The sequence below is a fragment of the Schistocerca nitens genome, chromosome 8 (genome assembly GCF_023898315.1).
Source record: "Schistocerca nitens isolate TAMUIC-IGC-003100 chromosome 8, iqSchNite1.1, whole genome shotgun sequence".
NCBI lineage: Eukaryota > Metazoa > Arthropoda > Insecta > Orthoptera > Acrididae > Schistocerca > Schistocerca nitens.
In genome coordinates this window covers 347838379-347861814 of record NC_064621.1, presented here as the reverse complement: position 1 = coordinate 347861814, position 23436 = coordinate 347838379, and the positions used below count along the sequence as shown (strand labels likewise).

Here is a 23436-nt window from a genome sequence, read left to right as displayed (position 1 = left end):
GGGAATGTCCGTGTTACTGATAAGTCGCATATATGTACAGTATTTAATAATCACTTTCTGAATATAGCAGGTGAACTAAATAGAAACCTAGTCCCAACAGGGAATCATATAGCGCTCTTAGAAAAAAGTGTTCCGAGACTGTTACCTGAAATGCTCCTCCATGATACCGACAAGAGGGAGATTGAGTTAATAATTAAATCACTAAAGACCAAGAACTCTCATGGATATGACGGGGTATCTAGCAGAATACTGAAGTATTGTTCTATGTATGTTAGCCCAGTACTTAGCCATATATGTAACTTTTCCTTTAGGAGTGGTCGGTTTCCTGACCGATTAAAGTACTCGGTAGTGAAGCCACTTTATAAAAAGGGAGACAGGGATAATGTTGACAATTATAGACCTATTTCTATGCCATCGGTGTTTGCTAAAGTTATCGAGAAGGTTGTATATGCAAGGTTACTGGAGCATTTAAATTCACGTAATTTGCTGTCAAATGTTCAGTTTGGTTTTAGAATTGGTTTAACAACTGAAAATGCTATATTCTCTTTTCTCTGTGAGGTTTTGGACGGATTAAATAAAAGGTTGCGAACGCTAGGTGTTTTCTTTGATTTAACGAAGGCTTTTGACTGTGTTGACCACAAAATGTTACTGCAGAAGTTGGACCACTATGGAGTAAGGGGAGTAGCTTACAATTGGTTCGCCTCTTACCTTATGAACAGAAAGCAGAAGGTAATTCTCCGCAATATTGAGAGTGGTAGTGATGTTCAGTCCCAATGGGGCACTGTTAAGTGGGGCGTTCCCCAAGGGCTGGTGCTGGGGCCACTGCTGTTTCTTATTTATATAAATGATATGCCTTCTAGTATTACAGGTGATTCAAAAATATTTCTGTTTGCTGATGACACCAGCTTGATAGCGAAGGATCTTGTGTGTAATATTGAAACAGTATCAAATAACGTAGTTCATGAAATAAGTTCGTGGCTTGTGGAAAATAATTTGATACTAAATCACAGTAAGACTCAGTTTTTACAGTTTCTAACACACAATTCAACAGGAACCGATATTTTGATCAGACAGAATGGGCATATTATAAGCGAGACGGAACAGTTCAAGTTCCTAGGAGTTCGGATAGATAGTAAGCTGTTGTGGAAAGCCCATGTTCAGGATCTTGTTCAGAAACTAAATGCTGCTTTATTTACCATTAGAACAATATCTGAAATAAGTGACACTTCAAAACGAAAAGTAGTCTACTTCGCATATTTCCATACGCTTATGGCGTATGGTATTATTTTTTGGGGTAATTCTTCTGATTCAAAAAGGGTATTTTTGGCTCAAAAACGGGCTGTTCGAGCTGTATGTGGTGTAAGTTCGAGAACCTCTTGTCGACCCCTATTCAATGGTCTGGGAATTCTGACATTGCCCTCACAGTATATATTTTCTTTAATGTCGTTTGTTGTTAGCAATATTAGCCTATTCCCAAGAGTTATCAGCTTTCACTCAGTTAATACCAGACAGAAATCCAATCTGCATGTGGAATGCACTTCCTTGACTCTTGTGCAGAAAGGAGTGCAGTATTCTGCTGCATCCATTTTCAATAAGCTACCACAAGAACTCAAAAATCTTAGCAGTACCCCAAACACTTTTAAGTCTAAACTGAAGAGTTTCCTCATGGCTCACTCCTTCTATTCTGTCGAGGAGTTCCTGGAAGAGCTAAAAAATTAAGCAAATTCCGGTGTTACATTGTTGATTTTCTTTATTTAAATTTACGACTTGTCACCTGAATATGTTTTTTTATATTTCATTTTATCTGTTTCTAATATCGTGCTATAATTTCATGTATTGACTCGTCCCATGACCATGGAGACTTCTCCTTAATTTGGTCCCACGGAACAATAAATAAATAAATTGCTGAGCAAACAAGTTCTTCACGTACGCGTACACCACTATTACTCTACCACGCAAACATAGGGGTTACATTCGACTGGTGTGAGACGTTCCCTCGGGAGGGGGGGGGGGGGGGGGGGCACCGGGGGCCGAACCGCACAACAAGATGATGTAAAGAGCGTCGTCACTGGACAGTGGATGGCTCGAAACGAGGGATTTGGAGTGGTGAATCATGCTGTACGCTGTGGTAATCCGATGGAAGGGTTTGAGTTTGCGGGATCCTTCGAGAACGGTAAAGATGGTGTTACAGAATGGCGGTACGAGGGTGTTTTTCGTGTCTTAGGTAGGAGCGTCGTCTTTCGCTTAAGAAAACGCTAATTGCGGAAAGATATGAAGACATTTTACACCACTGTGTACTGTGTACAGTAGAAGAGCAATTCGGAGGCGGTGACTGTATCAGGATGACAGTACTGAATAGGTTTCCAGGTATGTCAGTGGCTTGAAGATTTCTCAAGTTATAGGACCCAGAGAAAAAGGCATCGTCTGGAGTGTCGCACGGAAGTGTGGTAGGACTGCTGTTATTCTCTATATATATAATGGTCTGAGGGACAGTGTGAGCAGCAATCTCCTGCTGTTTCCTGGTGATGTATGGGAAGACGTCGTCCTTCAGTGACTGTAGGAGGATACAAGACCACTGAAACCAAAATTTTATTTGGTGTTACGAATGGCAGCTACCTCTTAATGTAGGAAAATGGAGGTTAATGCAGGTGAGCAGGAGAAATAATCGAATACAGCATAATTAATGTGTTACTTGACATAGTCACGTCGAAAAAATATCTAGGCGTAACGTTGCAAAGTGATATGAAATGTAACGAGCATGGATGGATTGTAGTGGGAAATGGTTGCCTACGATTTATTGTGAGAGTTTTAGGAGAGTGTGGCTCATCTGTAAAGGAGACCGAGTATGGTACACTAGTGCGATCCGTTCGAGTGTTTAGTATCCCCACGAGATCGGATCGAAGGAAGAGATCAAAGCTATTCAGTAGTGAGGTGCTACTTGTAGATTGGTTCTGGTAGGTTCGATCAGCACGCAAGTTTACAAAGGTGCTTTGGGAACTGGAATGGGGATCCATGGAGGGAAGATGACGTTCTTTTCGAGAAATGCTATTGAGAAAATTTAGACAACCGGCATTTGAAGCTGACTGCAGAATCGTCGTACTGCCGCCATCGTACGCTTCGCGTAAGAACCACGAAGATAAGGGAAATTAGGGCTCGTACGGAAGCATGTAGTCGGTCGTTTTCCCCCTCTCTGTTTGCGAGTGGAACTGGAAGGGAAATTATTAGTAGTGATATAACGTATCCCTCGCCATGCACCGTATGGTGGCTTGCGGAATATATATGTAAATGTAATGGTCCCTTTCGTAAAGCAGCATCTGCGAGTCAATAGTTTGTGGACAATAACATTTCTGAAATGGACTCGCCTGCCCACAATCCGAACCCGAACCCAGTAGAAAACCTTTGAAATGAGTTACGACGTCGACTTCGCTCCAGATCCCACGGTCCAAGATCACTACCTTCTCTGGTTTCAGCTCTTGAGGAAGATTCGGGTGCCATGCAGAGTCTGAGCCTTCATAAAGGCGAAGGGTGCACACAGCCCATATTAATGTCCACTAAAATGTGTATAGATACTTTGGGACAGATAGTGTACGTCGAAAACGAACCGGATGTTGTTAGTTAAAGAAACAGGGAAGATTAGGATTTAATCCCCCGTCGACGATGAAGTCGTTGGTGACAGAGTACAAGCTTGTTCAAAATGGTTAAAATGGCTCTAAGCACTATGGGACTTAATATCTGAGGCCATCAGTCCCTCAGACTTAGAACTACTTAAATCTAACTAACCTAAGGACAACACACACATCCATGCCCGAGGCAGGATTCGAACCTGCGACCGTAGCAGCAGCGCGGTTCCGGACTGAACCGCCTAGAACCGCTCATCCACAAAGGCCGGCAGTACAAGCTCACGTTGAGGAAGTAAATCAGCCGAATCCTTTCCAAAGCCACCATTCTAGTAGTTGGCTTAAGCCATCTCGGGATGCTATTGAAAGCCTAAATCTGTATGAATAGACGAGTATTTGAAAGGCCGTCTTCGCTAATGCTGATCTGGTGCCTCATCACTGCACCACCTCTCTCGCTCCTTCAGTGTAAAGAACGTTGTGTTCATACAGTTGTTCTAATATAAACACGTCTGGAATGTTACGAAACCTTATTCACATAGATAATTTTGCTTCTAATGTCGTCTAGTCTGAATATTATCAGGTGAGGCCATTCCTTATGGCCCAATCTACATATTAAGAATAGTCCTACGTGTTTATCACTTAGCTGTATTCACCCTGTGTCATATAATTTTGTGCTGCTTATTGTTATCAAAGCACTTTTTTCATACAAACTGCCAACACTAATCGACGTCTTCTTGTCTCTTGCAGGCTGCGGTGAACTGGAGTGACGTCAAGCCTATGAGGCAGCACGTTTCAGTGCCCGTCAAAGTCCTCAAGGGTGGTAAGTACAGAACACTGTGTTACACTAGATTGTAAACTCGCACCTGATACTGGGGGAAGACGAAAGACTTTCTGAAACGGAGACGAGATTGTTCACTTGCTCATAGTCCATGACATGTACTTCTACCACTTCACAAAACTGTATGCAGCAAGCAGGGGAGTAGGACCACGGTTTGAACTGAGGTCGGTGCTAGTACGATGCCAGCATATCTTTTAAAGACGATGCGTCATCCAAATTGGCTTCACATTAGACAATCGTGGTTTCAGTAGAAAAATGGGACAGAACCACTATTTGACGTGCATAACAATTGAAGGGCTGGCTAATGAGATAGACCCACATCAAAGCCGCATCCAAGGTTAACAAACGTGATTCAATACAGCCCTGGCCGACATTTGCACTGCGGCAGCAGAGTCAAGTCAGCTAAGCGCTCCAGCTTCCCCCATCAGTGTCCTGTTCGAACAGCTGTGAGTAACAGGGCTAAATGTTGAAGTCTACACACAGGTGTCAAACATTACCGGCCAGTATCCTTCTTTACAGCATTTTCAAAAATCGTCGAGAATACTCAAGGGTGGTACCGATCTCAACAGTAACGGGATATTTAGTAAATCACAGTATGGATTTCAAAAATGCTGTTCCAATGAGACAGCAATATACAATTTCACTGCCAACATAATAGTCTTTAACTAGTAAAATGTCACCAATAGGTATTTTCTGTTACTTATCCAAAGCGTTCGATTGTGTGAACCAGACATTATATTACAGAAATTACAATTCTGTGATATAAATGGAATATAATATGAGTCGTTTAAGTCATATCTACAGAACATGAAGAAAAATGTTTCTTTATACGGTTTAAGTGATTTAAGGAAGTTTCCCACTTCATCTAATTGGGGTGAAATTACATTAGGTGTTCCACAGGGTTCGATCATCGGTACCCTTACGTACTTGATATATGTGAATGACCTCCTTTCTTATCTGAAACAAGAAACTAAACTGACACTGTTTGCTGATGATACAAGCATCATTGTTAATCCAGTAAAAAATGATACAAATAATGTCTTTGGAAAAGTTGTAGATTGGTTTTCTGCGAATGGGTTTGTTCTGAACCTTGAAAAAACACAGTACATCCAAATTTCTAGTGCAAAGAGTCCAGTTCCTTTAATAGATATAAAACATCAACAGAAGTCAGTAGGCAGGGTAGAGCGTACTAAGTTTTTGGGTGTACATATGGATGAGAATCTTAATTGGAAAATTCATATTTTGGATCTCCTAAAGCGACTAGATTCAGTAACTTTTGCAATCAGAATAATTGCTAATTTTGCGAATATAGAAATTAGCAAGCTAACATACTTTGCATACTTTCACTCTCTGATGTCATAAACTTAGGCAGAATGTATTCATTGCTCAAAAGAAAGTGGTTAGAATAATGTGTGCGGCTCATAGTCGCGCGTCTTTTAGGAATCTGTTTAAAAGTTAAGGAATTGTTACAACAGCCTCACAGTAAATTTACTAGGTAATAAAATTTGTTCTCAACAACACGGACCAGTTTGAAAACAACAGTGACATTCATGGTTATAATACCAGAAGAAAGAAAGACTTACACTATCCTCTACTTAACCTGTTTGGCACAGAAAGGGGTAAAGTATGCTGCTGTAAAACTTTTCGATAAATTACCACAAGAAATAAAATGTCTGACAGAGAGCAGTAATGGTTTTAAAAATAAACTGAAATCATATCTCCTTGACAACTTCTTCTGTACCATAGATGAATTCTTGAATAGGAATACATAAATCTATAGGTATAATATGTGCATTTTGTGCCAGATGGGGCATATAATAAAAATTTTAAGCTTTAAAAAAAACCTTGATTGGTGTGTTCATTTCTTATGCACTTGACACGCTCCACATGATAACGGTTACCGTGAGATTGATCAATGGAACACGTAACTAACTGTCTAACAGGAAATGTAGGAAGACGTATTTGCGGCACAGTGCAGTTACTTCTAACGGATCAATACTGCAGCATACTTTAATAAGCAGAAGTTTATGATGTGTGCCTACTTTCAACTTTCCATTTTTCTGCCAAAGTAATAACTTCTATTACTTGATTAAATGAATACATCATATAGTGTTAGTACGGTGGGCGGAACCACAAAAGGCATTACATACAGGCATTTAACATTAGACTGTGATGTTTATAAACTTATACACATTTCTGTTTTAGAACTGTAATATATCTGAAACTATGGTTCATGTTACACGACGTGCAAAGTCGTCGCCATGCAATTCCTGCTGCATAGAAATATGGTACGGGTGCAATCGATGTTGATGTAGCATTCTCAACACCGACGTTTTTGAGATTCCCGATTCTCGCGCAATTTGTCTCCTACTGGTGTGCACCATCTGGTTTCCCCCTTCAAGCTAGACGAGTTTCGTTCTTTGTAGTTTTTTTCGTTTGATGCTTATTTCGTGAGATATTTGGCCCCGTCACTGTCAATGGACCACCCTGTATAGAGGACAAAAGATATTGATAACCATGTAGACGTGTTTTTACCCTTTGGCAAGTGAATGAAGGCTATCGCAAAATTTCTAAATTAGGCCCTCCATTCACACCCCAAAAGAAATATATTCTGACAAGAAAGAAGAGAAGAAACACGCAGGCCTACGAACTTCGACGATATGTTTTTTCCTTGGTGCAGATGTTTTCTTTTTTTTTTCTGGGTTTAGTTCTTCACTAAATGTGGTTGTTTTTAGGGAAAGCGACGAAAAATTTATCAGAAGTATTCTGTAGTTTTCACTGAAATATCCCCCCCCCGTCTCCCTCCCTATCACCCTCTCTCTCTCTAAAAAGAAACCATAGTCAGCGTGAATCGGATAGTATTCTTTACAGAACTAGTGAAACGAACACTGCTCGAAAACCATTTTCCTGGTCCCACATATTTTCTGACCTATATGCAATGAAATGTGAAATTGATCTACATTCATTAAAACACCTCCCTTGGTGTTTAATTTAGACGCTAACCATGCATATGTTATGCAACAATGTATATCAGTTTCACGACAGTGTTAATTTTCCTGCCAGCGAGTAGAAAAGTTTCTAGAAGTACAAATCGAACCCAAAAGTACTATAGTACGAAACTGGGCCTTACACCACTTGACCATCGACCACCTTGGCAAGGGCTTTTCTCTAGAAATAAATCTGCAACGGACTGCAATCATCAATTCTTTGATTTCCTAGGAAATATTAGATTGTGGGTGCGATACTTAAAAATAAAATGTTCTTATTGCCGAGTGTTCTAACGATTCTGTGTGGCCCGAAACGGATCCTGCGCCTTGACGCTTGACCTTGATTTTACCGTAATTGGAAGAGTAGTGGCGTGGCCACGTTCTCAGGAGCCCCCCACTAACATACTGAAGTTTGTCAAATAGCTGGGTCGCAGGATCGGTCTCTCCTTGTAAGAAAACATTAGCTTTAGTGCGTACCAAGGACGAGTTTGTAAGCATGTGGATGTGTTAGCACTGTATGTGTGATGTGTGATTTGATTTCTTTTCCGTGCAGCTGGACGCATCACCAACGGCGAGGTTGCCACTCTGGGCCAATTCCCGTACCAGGCTGGTCTCATCATCACTCTGTCTGAGGGACAGGCTTTCTGCGGTGGCTCCATCATCAGTGACACCTGGATTCTCACCGCCGCTCACTGCGCCGACCCGTGAGTGTATCATCACTATACAATTACTTCCAGCCACAGCCGTTCTCAACTAACGGTTCCAGTAGCTTTTTTTTTTTTAAGGAAACCCATAATCTATAGACAGACCGACTGTTGCTATGTGAATTGCTTTTGTTTTACTAACAGTTTTGGTCCTTCAGACCATCCTAAGGTACCTAAACATTAACACATAACGAAACAGACTTAATGAACCAACATGGAAGAAATTATGATCAAGATTAGGTAAAAACATGAGATATTTAGAAATACATCACAACATTGTACACACGTTCACAATGTTATTTCCAGTGTACAAAAGAATTGCATAGTTTTCAGTAATTCGTGTTTTATACTCTTGAAGGTCATCAATAACAACATCCCAGTTTGCTTTCCACAAAACGCTGGCACGTGGCAATTAACAGATCGGTCTAAGGATTCACATAACTAATAAAGTGTTGTGATCGGGACTCTATATTTACAGATGTAGATGACAATGTTCTTTGGAAAATATCGGAGAAATTAAGCAAATATTTAACTACCAATAGGAGAGAAACAGGAGTTATTTAATATAATTGAGGAAGCGAAAGTACGATCACGTAGGATACCAAACGTAATTTAAACGGATAGAGGATTTATTGATGGGGAGGATGCAACATGTTATCTTGGATGGAGAACCATCGATAGACGTAACTTCAGAAGTGTCCCTGGGAAGTGTCTTGGGACCCATGCTGTTCATGTTGTATGTTAACGATTCGGTAAACAATATTAATGGTAACCTCGTACTTTTATGGATGATCCAGTTATCCGTGCTAGAGTACTACCTGAAAAAAAATGCACAAGTGCCCAGTCTGATACTGATAAGCTTTTAAGTGGTGCAAGCATTGACAACTAACTTTAAATGTTCATAAATATAAAACGGTGGAGTTCACGAAACGCAGAACAGTAGTATCCTGTGGCTATAATATAGGATTCTGGGGAAACTATTGTACTCTCGATTCGAAAAAGAACGCACAAATGACGACAGGCAAAAGTTGTTAGGAATTCATGCCCCTGTAAAAAGATCGATGGGCGAGGCGTACAGCAAATTGTCTTGCCGACAAACCAAGAAAATATTCTGGTCCTACATAAATCGCTAAGCGGGTCGAAGGCTTCTATTCACTCGCTCCCAGTCTGGTATGGCAATAGAAGACAGCAAAGGAAAGCGGAAGTTTTAACTATCGCGTTTAAGAACTCATCCATGAAGGAAACCCCAGTATGGAGAACATAATAATAGGCTTCCATGGCGTAGAGAAGCAGCTGAAAGAATTGAAAATAAATAAGTCGCCAAGTGCGTGTGGAATCCCAATTCGGTTTTACAGAATAGTTGAGTTTCACACAAAAAACTATGTTCTGAGGAACACCAGTGTTCCATGGGAAGTGAATAAGTGCTCCGCAAAAAACTAAAGAAAAAATGACTTTTTTGACGATGGTAATTATTTCTTTTTAATTTTATTATGATTTCCGCATTATTAGTTATGATTTAAAATTGAAAGAATTACTAAATAAAACAAGTTTTTTTCATTTTTAAAATTTTATTAACCTTCAAAATAACAAGGTGCTCCATCAAAGTACCAGGATTCTCAAAGTGTTCCGTCAGGGGAAGGTTTTGGAACACCTTCTATAGACGAAATGGGAAACAACAAATATTTCAGGGATGCCCGACGGTGAGATTGGGGTTCGCATCCCATTCAGTGGTATAACGTGAGTCACATGTGTAATCTATAATACTGAACGTCTAAAACGGTGCACGGGTCTTATTGCAGGTAGCCTAACTAGCAGCTTCCAGGAGCAATAAAATTTGATTGTTGGTATTCCTTAAAATCATAGACCGAAGTTTGAAATTTCAAATGTTTAAGAGGTTTAACCTTGTTTTAAAAGTTTGAGAGAATATCACAACTATTAAAGTTAGAAACTGTGTTAATATCTTGAGGCAGCGTAACTCAAGGCGCGAAAATTACCCTGACTACAACCATCCAGTATTTGAGGATGAGACCACTCAGTGACTTCCAATAAATTTTACACATAATTCCAAATCTCTAAGAAACTTTTTCTCGCTGATACGTGCCACAAAACAATGAAAGAAAAAAGCTGTATCGCTTACTATATTTTCGTTGAACACGCAGTAGAACTTCAAAATCAGGCATGGCGATTTTATTCATTACTTCTTCATTGCAAACTCAGTTCACAAACATTTTGCAGACATCATCTACATATAACAATGAACGTATATGCAATATTATATCATTATAAGACGCATAGTTCAGAAGAGTTCAGGAGACTGATGACGTAAGTATTGAGATATGTGAAGAACTAGCTTTTCTTAAAACAGCTGTATTAATGCTATTTTATACATGGTAGTTCGATTCTTTAAAGAATCGGATGTGGACGTGAGCTTCTGGTGATGTATCCTAAACGCAAATATTAGTTCTGATTATAACAGTACCAGTAAACCCCAGGTTCTTTAAAGAATTGAAGTCTCTTGTATGAAACAGCTTCAAACGTTTGATGACCGTGTTAAATATTTTACTTCAACGCTATAAGCGAGAAAAAGTTTACAATAGGCTTGAAATTACGTTTAAATTTTTTTGCAATTATTAAGTGCTCCCATTATCAAACACTGGATCGGTGTACTTTTGATAATTTGCATCCGTGTGAAGCAAAAGCTAGTTTTTCCCGCATCTACTGATCTATGATTCGTATAATGGTGTAATTTTGCGAGCATATTCAGTGGTATAGATGGATACTGCTTGGAAAACATGTTCCGAGTAGAGCTTGTAGTGAAGAAGTAACAAAGTAAAATGTCATGACTGATGCAGAAGTCTTACTGCAAGAACAGCGGAAGTATGGTAAGCGATACACTCCTTTCCTTTCATAATCTTGCGGGGACTGTCAGCGAGAAAAAATTTCACAAATCTTTGAAATTGTGGCTAAAGTTTGTTGGAAGACTAAGTGCTCACATTCTCTACTGCAGGGTAAATATAATCGTGGTAATTTGCGCATAGTGAACTATCCTGGCTCGAGACAATCAGTTTGTGGCACTCGACTTACTGTCTCAGATCTTTAACGTAAGATCATAACTCTTAATGAGAAAATTATGATAAAATTTCAAATTTTTGAATTCAGTAAGTAATAACATGAAATATTGAAAATCAAAGTTTTGTTGCCTCTGCAAGCAGTTAGATAGGCATCCTGCAACTGAAATTGCGAATCATGAACGATGAACTGTGAGCCATGAAACGGGTTAGTCAGTAATATATAAGGGGGGAGTCACATGAAAATCTAACACCCACCACAGCGGGACCTTGGGATGGTTCCACTCAAAAATAATTAGCACAAACGTTAAGGCATCTATCCCACTGGGAGAAGAGACGATCAATTCATGTTTCGTAGAACGCAACCACTCTTGCATTTCCTCGCCTGGCTGGTGCCAAAGTCCACGCACGTCTTTCTTCAGGTCGTAAAAGACGTGAAAATCACACGGTGAACGATCCGGGTTATACGAAGGATGTTGTGATGTTTCCCAACCAAATCACTGAAGCGTTGTCTTCGTCCGATGGCAGTGTGGGGGCGGCCGTTGACATGCAACAAGATGATTCTGTCCGACAGCATTCTTGGGTGTTCTGACCTTATGGCACGTTGCAGTTTCTGCGAAGTGTCTTCGTAGCGCATTGATTGTGGTTCGACGCTCGAGGAACTCGACGAGCAGACGGTAACTGCAATCGAAAGACGAAGTCACCAGCACCTTATCGTAACTTGTGTGAACAGATTTGGATTTCTTTCGCAGGCGAGATGTGGGATGTTTCCACTGTTGGCTTTGCCGTTTGCCCTCGAATGCTGTCGGATGGGATCAGCCTGTTGCCTTATAACGCCCGCCTTCACATTGCGAACTGGACGAAGGCTACGCATCAGCAATTTGGTTGCGAAACACTGAAACATCTTCCGTGCAAACTGGATCTTTCGCCGTCTGATTTTCGCATCTTTGGTGAAATAAGGTGAGGCATGCGTGGACTTGAGTTTCAGTCGGACGAGGAAGTTCAAAAATGGATAAGGTTCTGGATCCTTCAGCGGCTGGCTGCATCCTGCGAAACAGGAACTGATCGTGGCGTCTCCCAGTGGGATAAATGTCTCAATGCGAGCGGTGATTACTTTTGAATGGAACAATTCCACGGTCCTATTGTGGTGGGTGTTCGGTTTTCATTTGACTGCCCCTCATAGATACTTCAGAATTCGTTTATAGTTTTTCGACAATCGCTGAACTGTGCACGGATAATCCAGAAACAGAATAATCAGCACCCTGGTATTCGAGAGCTTGTTGTACTGTATAGTGATGGTTTAATGTTAATACAACGCATTGATTAAGTTTATCTGTTTTGTCTGCCTTTTTAATGTATGCCCCTGTTATCCTTTTTTGGATCTACAGAATATGACGAACGAATGACTGAATGAACAACCGCCATGCTTAGTCCGCCTCTGGCGTAAGGCATTTATGAGAAGCTCTCTGTGTTGTGTTGCAGGGCCACGCTCTTCGAGATTCACTTGGGCGCTCTGTACGTTCGCCAGGAGGAGGCCCAGCAGGTGGTGCTCTCGAGCACGACCAAGATCGTGCATAACAGATACATCTCTAACCCGCCCTCCAACGACATCGCCCTCGTGCAGTTGCCCAGCGCCGTCACCTTCAACGGTGAGCCCTCCCACAGTGACAGGTGCCGTTGCGCTCCAGTTCAGACGCACGGCAGTCAACGCTATACGAGTACATTGTATAGCATAGACAGTTGGTGCGAGAGGTCCGCAGTTTTAATTGTACAGTATAACTTAAAACTGCCTACCTAGTAAAACTGAATGAACGACCGTTATCTTAGTGGACACTGTCCATCAACTTACCTGTTATAATCCATTTGGACAAAATTAATTTTACACTTAATTAGAACACAAATTTTTGCTTATTCGTTTTCACTTACAATGTTCTGCAGTTCTACAGCAATCTCAGCGGACAAAAAGACACTGAGGTAGCAAAAGTCATGGGATACCTGCTGATAAAGTGTCGGACCTCCTTTTGCCTGGCATATTGCACCAACTCGATGTGGTATGGACTTAGCAAGTCGTTAGAAGTCCCCTGCAAAAATAGTGAGCCACGCTGCCTCTATAGGTGCCACTAAACACGGAAGTGTTGCCGGCACATGATGCTGTGCAACAACTGATCTTTCGATTAAGTCTCATAAACGTTCGACGGAATTCATGTCGGGCGATCTGGATGGTCAGATCATTCGCTCGAATTTTCCAGAATGTTCTTCAAACTACTGACGAACAACTGTGGCCCGGTGACATGGTGCATTCTCATCCACAAAAATTCCATCGTTGTTTTGGAACATGAAGTCTATGAATGGCTGCAAATGGTCTCCTAGAAGCCGAATATAACCATTTTCCAGTCATCGTTCGGTTCAGCTGGACCAGAAGACCCAGTCGATTCCTTGTAAACACAGCCGACACCATTATGGATACACCACCAGCTTGCACAGGGCCTTATTGACTACTTTAAAGAAACTCCAACTGAAAATGCTGCAAATAAGGTCTTGGGAAAAGTCATTAATTGGTTTTCTTGCTCTAAACTTTAAAAAAACACAGTACATCCAATTTTCTGTTGCAAAAAGTACAGTTCCTTCAATAAATATAACACATCAACAGAAGTCAGCAGACAGGGTAGAGCATACTAAGTTTTTGGGTGTACATGTAGATGAGAATCTTAACTGGAAAATTCATGTTTTGGATCTTCTAAAGCGACTAGGTTCAGTAACTTTTGCAATCAGAATAATTGTCAATTTTAAGGATATAGAAATTAGTAAGCTATCATACTTTCCATACTTTCACTGTCTGATGTCATACGGAATAATATTTTGGGGTAACTCAACATTTAGACAAAAAGTATTCACTGTTCAAAAGAAAGTGGTTAGAATAATGTGTGCGGTTCATAGTCACACATCTTGTAGGCATCTTTTTAAAAGATTGGGAATTCTTATAACAGCCTCACAGCACATTTACTCACTAATGAAATTTGTTCTCAACAACATGGACTAGTTTAAAAACAACAGTGACATTCATAATACCAGAAAAAAGAAAGACTTACACTATCCTTTACTCAACCTATCTTTGGCACAGAAAGGGGTAAAATATGCTGCTATAAAAATTTTCGAGAAATTACCAGATGAAATAAAATGTCTGACAGACAGCAGTAATAACTTCAAAAATAAATTGAAATCATTTTTCCTTGACTACTCCTTCTACACCATAGATGAATTCTTGAATAGGAATAAATATAGTCTATAAATATAGTATATGCATTTTGTGCCATTTAAGGGTATGGGCTAAATAATAGAAATATTAATCTTTAACTCTGTATTGTAAAATATATATACGAGGGGCGTTCAGAAAGTAAGCTCCGATCGGTCGCGAAATGGAAACGACTATGAAAATCCGATAAAGCTTTGCACAGATGTGTTGGGTAGTGTCTCTAGTATAACCCCAGTTAGCATCACGTCGCTCTTCTCATTTCTGAGCTCGCAGTGAGTGCGTAAAGATGTCTAGAAAATAGTGTCTGCCGCCAAATACGAGGGCCTGGTGAGAAATTTCGCCTGAAGCTATGCAGCTAACATTACACAACTGTCGTGCTGTTTCTTCTTCAAGACAATTCTCAGCCGCATTCTGCAGGGGCAATGAAGATGCTCCTGCATCGTTTTCAAATGGAAATGTGAGATTACCCACAATACATTCCGCAATTGTCTCCCCCTGAGTTTCATCTCTGGTCCCATGAACCGCAGTCTTTGAAGACAACATTTTGACACAGACAACGAGGTGTAGGCCAGCGTGGAGAATTGGCGGAAAGCACTGGCGGCTGCCTTCTATGATGAGGCTATTGAAAAGTTGGCACAACGCTATGACAAAAGTCTAAGTCAGAACGGCGCCTACGTAGAGAAGTATCTGAAAGGTGTAGCTAATTGTTACAAGTAAAACATTTCTGATGTTCACTGTGGTTTCAATTTGGCAATCAATCGGAGCTTACTTTCTGACCAGGCCTCATATATATATATATATATATATATATATATATATATATATATATATATATATATATACACTCCTGGAAATGGAAAAAAGAACACATTGACACCGGTGTGTCAGACCCACCATACTTGCTCCGGACACTGCGAGAGGGCTGTACAAGCAATGATCACACGCACGGCACAGCGGACACACCAGGAACCGCGGTGTTGGCTGTCGAATGGCGCTAGCTGCGCAGCATTTGTGCACCGCCGCCGTCAGTGTCAGCCAGTTTGCCGTGGCATACGGAGCTCCATCGCAGTCTTTAACACTGGTAGCATGCCGCGACAGCGTGGACGTGAACCGTATGTGCAGTTGACGGACTTTGAGCGAGGGCGTATAGTGGGCATGCGGGAGGCCGGGTGGACGTACCGCCGAATTGCTCAACACGTGGGGCGTGAGGTGTCCACAGTACATCGATGTTGTCGCCAGTGGTCGGCGGAAGGTGCACGTGCCCGTCGACCTGGGACCGGACCGCAGCGACGCACGGATGCACGCCAAGACCGTAGGATCCTACGCAGTGCCGTAGGGGACCGCACCGCCACTTCCCAGCAAATTAGGGACACTGTTGCTCCTGGGGTATCGGCGAGGACCATTCGCAACCGTCTCCATGACGCTGGGCTACGGTCCCGCACACCGTTAGGCCGTCTTCCGCTCACGCCCCAACATCGTGCAGCCCGCCTCCAGTGGTGTCGCGACAGGCGTGAATGGAGGGACGAATGGAGACGTGTCGTCTTCAGCGATGAGAGTCGCTTCTGCCTTGGTGCCAATGATGGTCGTATGCGTGTTTGGCGCCGTGCAGGTGAGCGCCACAATCAGGACTGCATACGACCGAGGCACACAGGGCCAACACCCGGCATCATGGTGTGGGGAGCGATCTCCTACACTGGCCGTACACCACTGGTGATCGTCGAGGGGACACTGAATAGTGCACGGTACATCCAAACCGTCATCGAACCCATCGTTCTACCATTCCTAGACCGGCAAGGGAACTTGCTGTTCCAACAGGACAATGCACGTCCGCATGTATCCCGTGCCACCCAACGTGCTCTAGAAGGTGTAAGTCAACTACCCTGGCCAGCAAGATCTCCGGATCTGTCCCCCATTGAGCATGTTTGGGACTGGATGAAGCGTCGTCTCACGCGGTCTGCACGTCCAGCACGAACGCTGGTGCAGCTGAGGCGCCAGGTGGAAATGGCATGGCAAGCCGTTCCACAGGACTACATCCAGCATCTCTACGATCGTCTCCATGGGAGAATAGCAGCCTGCATTGCTGCGAAAGGTGGATATACACTGTACTAGTGCCGACATTGTGCATGCTCTGTTGCCTGTGTCTATGTGCCTGTGGTTCTGTCAGTGTGATCATGTGATGTATCTGACCCCAGGAATGTGTCAATAAAGTTTCCCCTTCCTGGGACAATGAATTCACGGTGTTCTTATTTCAATTTCCAGGAGTATATATATATATATATATATATATATATATATATATATATATATATATATATATATATATATATATTACAAATGGGAATATATATATTAAAAAATTTTGTTTCATATGTACATTTCTTGTGCACTTGACAGGTTCCACATCATACCGGCTACCGTATCGTGCGACAAATCAATGGAACACATAACCATCTAACTAACTAACTTAGATCCATGACTTCGTGGGATCTGCGCCACACTCGAACCCTACCACCAGCTCTTACCAACTGAAATCGGGGCTCATCTGACCAGGCCACGGTTTTACAGTCGTCTAGGGCCCAACAGATACGGCCACGAGTGCAGGAGAAGCGCTGTAGGTGATGTCATGCTGTTAGTAAAGGCGTTCAAGTCGGTCGTTTGCTACTACATCCCATTAACGCCAAATTCTGCAGCGGTGTCCTAGCGGATACGTTCGTCGTACATCTCACACTGATTTCCAAGGTTACTTCAGGCAGTGTCGCTTGTTTGTTAGCACTGACGACTAAGCAAATGCCGCTGCTCTCGGTCGTTAAGAGAAGGCCGTCGGCCATTACGTTACCTGTGGTGAGAGGAATGCCTGAAATTTGGTATTCTTTGCACACTCTTGACGCTGTGTATCTCGAGATACTGAATTCCCTAACGATTTCCGAAATGGAATGTCCCATGTGTCTAGCTCCCCATTTCCCATTCAAGGCCTGTTAATTCCCGTCGTCAGGCCATAATTACGCCGAGCATCGCCTGCCCTTTTGAATATTGTGTACGTGATAGTACCGCCATCTGTGTGTGTACATACCTCCGTCCCATGACTTTTGCCACCTCAGTGTATAACTAGTATAGATCACATGTTTTTCTTCCCTTGCCGTCCATTGTCACAAGGAGAGTCGTTGCTGCTGTTAATCTCCTTTGGGAGGTGTGCTGCAATGTGAGACAAGGAGACTTCTCTCTGCCTACAGAATACATCCAGCCTGTGAACCTGCCCAGTAGCAGCGAGCTGAACAACAAGTTCGTCGGAGCTGAGACGACCGTCAGTGGATGGGGACTGGAGAGCGACTGTAAGTACTCCTCTGTTGGTAATATATATATATACCTGTGTGTGTGTGTGTGTGTGTGTGTGTGTGTGTGTGTGCGCGCGCGCGCACGTGTGCGCACGCGTGGATAAACGTGCGTAGTGTGCAAGTATAATAATGTAAGCAAGACTTAGGGCTCTCCTCTGTTCTCGCGTTGCTTTGCTAATGAAACAGACTCCTGCTCCTCAATCAATATTTACAATCACATCACAATCTGGTCGCGCAAACGAACAATAAATGTTACCATCACTTCTCAACAAAAATGGACTCAGATGTAATTAGATCGCCGATTCAAGGTCGCCGAGTGTGGTGAGACGGTTCCGGTAGACATTGTCTTGCAATGTGTCTCACATAAAGTAGCCATAAGGAGTCAGATAGGGCGAATATTGGCGCCAATCCATCACTGCGCCAACGAATTGGCAGTAGACAAACACAATGACATTCCCGATGCGTTCATCTAGAAAGTGAAACATCTGTTTGGTGCGATGTGGTCTGGATCCATCTTGCGCAAATCACTCAGTACGTGGTTGATCCTCCAACGCTAGCGTCCTCTGCTGCATACCACAGCCCAAACAGTAACTCTCTGAGAATGCAATGGTTCCGCTTCACACAAATGGAGATTTTCGGTACCCCAAAATCACCATGTCTGTTTATTCACGACTCCGTTAAGGTGGAAGCGTGCCTCATCTGTGAACCAGATGTAGCCAACATGAAAACCTTGATTAGCAACCATTATGAAGATCTGGTTCGCAAAGGCAGCCATGAGTCGCACGGCTCAGATATGGCCCGGTGGCTTTGAATCTTGAATGGACACATATATAGTCTCTGTCTGGGTATGTTCTGCGTGCTGGAACTTTTCAGACCAGTCTTTGCTACAGTCCTTCGGACGAATTTCCCCGGATTTTGATAAACGATTCCAGAAACGGTGATGACATGTTCCCGAGCAACTACAGTTTGCCTGGGCCAAAAATCCCTCCTAGATGATGAGCCACATTGACTGTCCGCTGAAATCCGGCGGAGAGCTTGCGAATAGTTTTCGTATCGAATCCTTTTCGAACATTAAATCATGTTTGGAAACTGCGCCTTGTTGTCGTAGGGCTGTGTTCTAACCTATGGTATTCCAGTACCAGAAAAAAACGCGTTGTTCAGCGGAAGAGATGATTTCAATTCCTTCCTTCGCTACACATACCTCCTTTCACGTTTCAACTGCAGAAACGATCGCTCTTAGCTGTGGTGCACTACTTATAACCACTACGTATTGCTATTACAACGCTATCTGTTAGCAACGTTTCTGTATAAAGTTCCTACAGCATTCACAACAAACATCCCGCTTTCGAGATATTTAATATTGAAATCAGGGACTCGTTCACTGGACACCCTTAATTATTCTTTAGATAATAAATTTTCTATTGCTGAATAAATGAAAACAACTTTCTCAACATCTACTGTTGGGATTCATGTTTTATTTTTCGGCATATTTCGTAAAGATTATCGCAAAATATGTGCACTGATATTCTGTACAAAAACTGACAATTTTATGTCTTTATCAGATCGATTGAAAATATTCCTTACATGACGGAAAAGCATTGTGGGATGGTGCGGATGGGGACGGCGACTGAAGTTTCAGCAACTGTTTAGTGACTCCTGGTCCGTAGGAAGTATTTTCTGCGCCAGTAGACAACTATGCGTCTTTCAGCAGTTTTCGACCTCTGTATATCATGCCTCATCCAATCCTCTTTCTTCGCCGCATTCCTTTTTCTCTCATCGTCTCTGAATGACTCGCATACTCGCAGTCCATATGGTATTTAATAATATATTCCTTGTTGTATGTCGCAACAGCACTATTTGTTCCCAAGTGTAAACTGTAATACACTATGTCTATCTGTCTTTAACCTTTACATGAGTTATGTCCGAAGTGACCAAACTGTTGGTGGAAATGCAGCAGACACTAAGGACAGGGGCGTGTTTATAAAAGTAACCAGAGTCTGCTAAAAACTGTCGTGGACATGATGAAGCCGTCTTTAAGAGATTTGTGTCCTACATAGTTCTAAACAGAAGTCTTCATGATCGCACACAGAATCAGAATGAGAGTATGAGGCAATATAGTTTTGAGCGGAATTCTGGTCCTCATATACATGGAGCTTCTTTGCACCGGATGTCGTAGTTGACGTCGCCTTCTCCCACACAGCGACTGCACTGCCAGTAGCAATGTCCCCATTTTCGCAAGAAACTGTCGTTATTCTGTTTCTCATGTGCTTCCCTGGAGATTTCTTCTTTTTAAAAATTCGGTTACTGAATCATGCCATATTTGCACTGATCCAACAATAAAATTCACAAATAAACAACAAACGTGTTCGTTGTTCTAGATATTCGCAAGGGCGCTCGTACCCGGAGACAAGGGGGGCTGCGCCTCCCCCCACCCCCACCTAGCCCTCATGAAAAGGAAAAAATACATAGTGTAGCCAGGTGATTTTATTTCAAGAAAATTATTTAAAAGTCGGTATTATGCAAGTTTATAATAGGGTCGGAACAGGAATTTTTTTATGGGTGCTTGAAGTCATTATTCATCTGTTCAAAATGGCTCTGAGAACTATGGGACTCAACTTCTGAGGTCATTAGTCCCCTAGAACTTAGAACTAGTTAAACCTAACTAACCTAAGGACATCACACACATCCATGCCCGAGGCAGGATTCGAACCTGCGACCGTAGCGGTCTCGCGGTTCCAGACTGCAGCGCCTAGAACCGCACGGCCACTTCGGCCGGCTATTCATCTGTGAAATTATTAAAAAATACTCCATACCTCCAGACCTTGCCCCCCCACCCCCCACCCCACTCCAAACTATCATATTGGCGCTCTGGATATTCGCCTTCTGAAATGGAAACAACTGCCTGTAGTACCAGATTAGCGAACTGTGACTACACGTACTGCAGATATATTATCTGCAAATTTTCTGAAAATTTAAATGACATATTTCGCCAGGGAATATTTCACGCCAAGCCTATATGAGCAATTTTAAAAAAAATAAATTAAAAATGAATTAAGGTAAATGCAAAATATGTATATCATGTTGAAATTTTAATATACTAAAAAAGATATTCAGGGCATTTTCTTGGACCTAATCCACTTAACCCTTATCTTCGTTCCATCGTACTTTAGCTTCCTTCTCGCAAAAGGAAAAATCGTGATATAAAGTTCCTTCGCCACAAAAGTTGTTTTAGGAAGTGAAGAAATGGAGCTGCTTAAATCTCAAATGTAAGATAAAATAGTGCCAATGACTCATGTAGATTCACCAAGGTAGTAAGATTCAGCTGCAGTATTTATCTCACCTTCAGTTGTGGAACACGAATTACTTCGATAAATGTTAACGTGCCTGGCCAAAAGCAGTTTGCAAAATAACCGCCGGCCGGGCTGGCCGAGCGGTTCTAGGCGCTACAGTCTGGAACCGCGCGACCGCTACGGTCGCAGGTTCGAATCCTGCCTCGGGCATGGATGTGTGTGATGCCCTTAGGTTAGTTAGGTTTAACTAGTTGTAAGTTCTAGGTGACTAATGACCTGAGAAGTTGAGTCCCATAGTGCTCAGAGCCACTTGCAAAATAACCAATGGCACATCCGGTGAATATTCACCAAATGAAGGGGTTTCGAGCAAGTGTTCATTTCTTTTTATTTATTTGTTATTTTCCTTTCGTTTGTTGTCTATATACAAGAATAGACCGAACGCTGCGCACGAATTGGCATGAATACAGCAAATAATATTTTAACACAATTTCAGATGCGGTAGTAATAACTAAGCATTACGCCGTTTAAGGAGAAAAAATCTACACAGAATATCCAAAAAAAAAGAATAATAATAATAATAATAAGAAACGTCTACATACTACCATTTGGCCATCTGGCACACAGATATATGTTCATCCAGAATCTAGAAGGCATACAACACTGGTTTGGTACACTATGTATTATTGACAGATCACAAATTTTGTAATTTACAGTTCTGGACTATGCTACCATACAACACAACACTACACTACACAGCATTGCAGTAGGCAACATTACACTACTGTACTTGGTATCATAACCAAGCTGGATTTCTTATTTGTCTGGATTGATAGCCCAAGGCGAGCTGAGGTGCAAGTTGCAATTCACAGGGGCCGCTGTGCTGTTCCACCCAAGGTGTACATCTACATCTACATCTGGATGGATACTCTGCAAATCACATTTAAGTGCCTGGCAGAGGGTTCGTCCAACCACCTTCACAATTCTCTAATATTCCAATGTCGTACAGCTCGCGGAAGAAACCAACACTTATATACTTTCAGTGAGATCTATCATTTCCCTTTATCGTGATCATTTCTGCCTTTGTAGATCGGCGTCAACAAAATAGAAAATTTGTGAAAAGATTCCGCCGCAACGGGAAACAACTTTATTCGAATGATGTTCACCCCAAATCCTGTATCATTTCAATGACACTCTCTCCCCTATTTCACGATAATACGAAACGTGCAGGCCTTCTTTGAACTTTTTCGATGGTACTCCGTCAATTCTATTTAGTAAGAAACCCAAACTGAGCAGAAGTATTCTAAAACAGGACGGACAAGCGTATTGTAGGCAGTCTGTTTCGTAGATCTGTTACATTTTCTAAGTGCCTTGCCAATAAAACGCAGTCTTTGGTTATATTACCCCACAACATTTTCTCTGTGTTCTTTTCAGTTTAAGTTCTTCGTAACTGTAATTCCTAGGTATTAATTTGAATTTATAGCCTTTAGATTTGACTTATTTATAGCGTAACCGAAGTTTAACGGTTCAGTTTAGTGCTCATGTGGACGACCTCGCACTTTTCGTTATTTAGGGTCAACTGCCAATTTTCGCACCAAACACATCGTTTTGCAACTTGTTTTGATCTTCTGATGACTTTACTAGTCGATAAACGACAGCGTCATCTGAAAACAACCTAAGACGGCTGCTCAGATTGTCTCCCAAATCGTTTGTATAGATAAGAAACAGCGAAGGGCTTATAACACTGCCTTGTGGAGCGCCAGAAATCATTTCTGTTTTACTCTATGAATTTCGGTCAAATACTTTGGGAGATGGCTATCAGGGTCTCAGGAAATCCTTCCTAGTCCTCCCCGACGCTCGTTTCTTCACTGCTTCCAGAAGGTTGTTGTAGGTGGGTATTCGAACGTGGCGCGTCTCGTTGTCTTGATGTAAGACCTCTTCTTCTTGGTTCTCTCTCAGTCATGTAGGGTTGGAGTTCATAAGCTGATACTTCAGCAGTCGGCGGGTCCAGCTAATGCCGCAGTTCCTCATTCCTTATTGCATTACGCTCAGCGAGAGTACACAGTTGCCATTTTCGTGTTGCAGCATCTGCACAGATCAGCGAGGTTCTGCGTTACGCTGTGGCACCTGTCATCAGCCACCTGACCTGCAACCTGCGCTACTTCTTCCAGATCAACGACGACATGCACATCTGCACGTCCGGCGACAACGGCGTCAGCACTTGCAACGTACGTATACACGCACAACACACAGGAAGTAGAAAAAATACGTGTACAAAATTTTAGTGTTTAGATAAGGTAAAAAGAAACACTACATTTGTGTGGCACGACACAGATGCTTCTTTCCCCTG

At 42.1% G+C, this 23436-nt stretch overlaps 1 protein-coding gene across 10 annotated transcripts in view; it reads left to right on the top strand.

The window, feature by feature from the left end:
* LOC126198547 (brachyurin-like) overlaps nt 1–23436 on the top strand; it is a 443832-nt gene that overhangs the window by 231154 nt on the left and 189242 nt on the right. For 2 of the 10 annotated variants that reach the window (XM_049934964.1, XM_049934962.1), the window contains exons 2-3: nt 4365–4437; nt 7996–8146. The exons of 5 other annotated variants lie outside the window; for them this stretch is intronic. In XM_049934964.1, coding sequence (XP_049790921.1) covers nt 4365–4437; nt 7996–8146 — 224 coding nt within the window. Of the gene's footprint in view, nt 1–4364; nt 4438–7995; nt 8147–12696; nt 12864–17697; nt 17797–23171; nt 23315–23436 lie in introns of all 10 variants that reach the window. 3 more of the 10 variants (XM_049934961.1, XM_049934959.1, XM_049934965.1) reach the window with 2 other exon arrangements.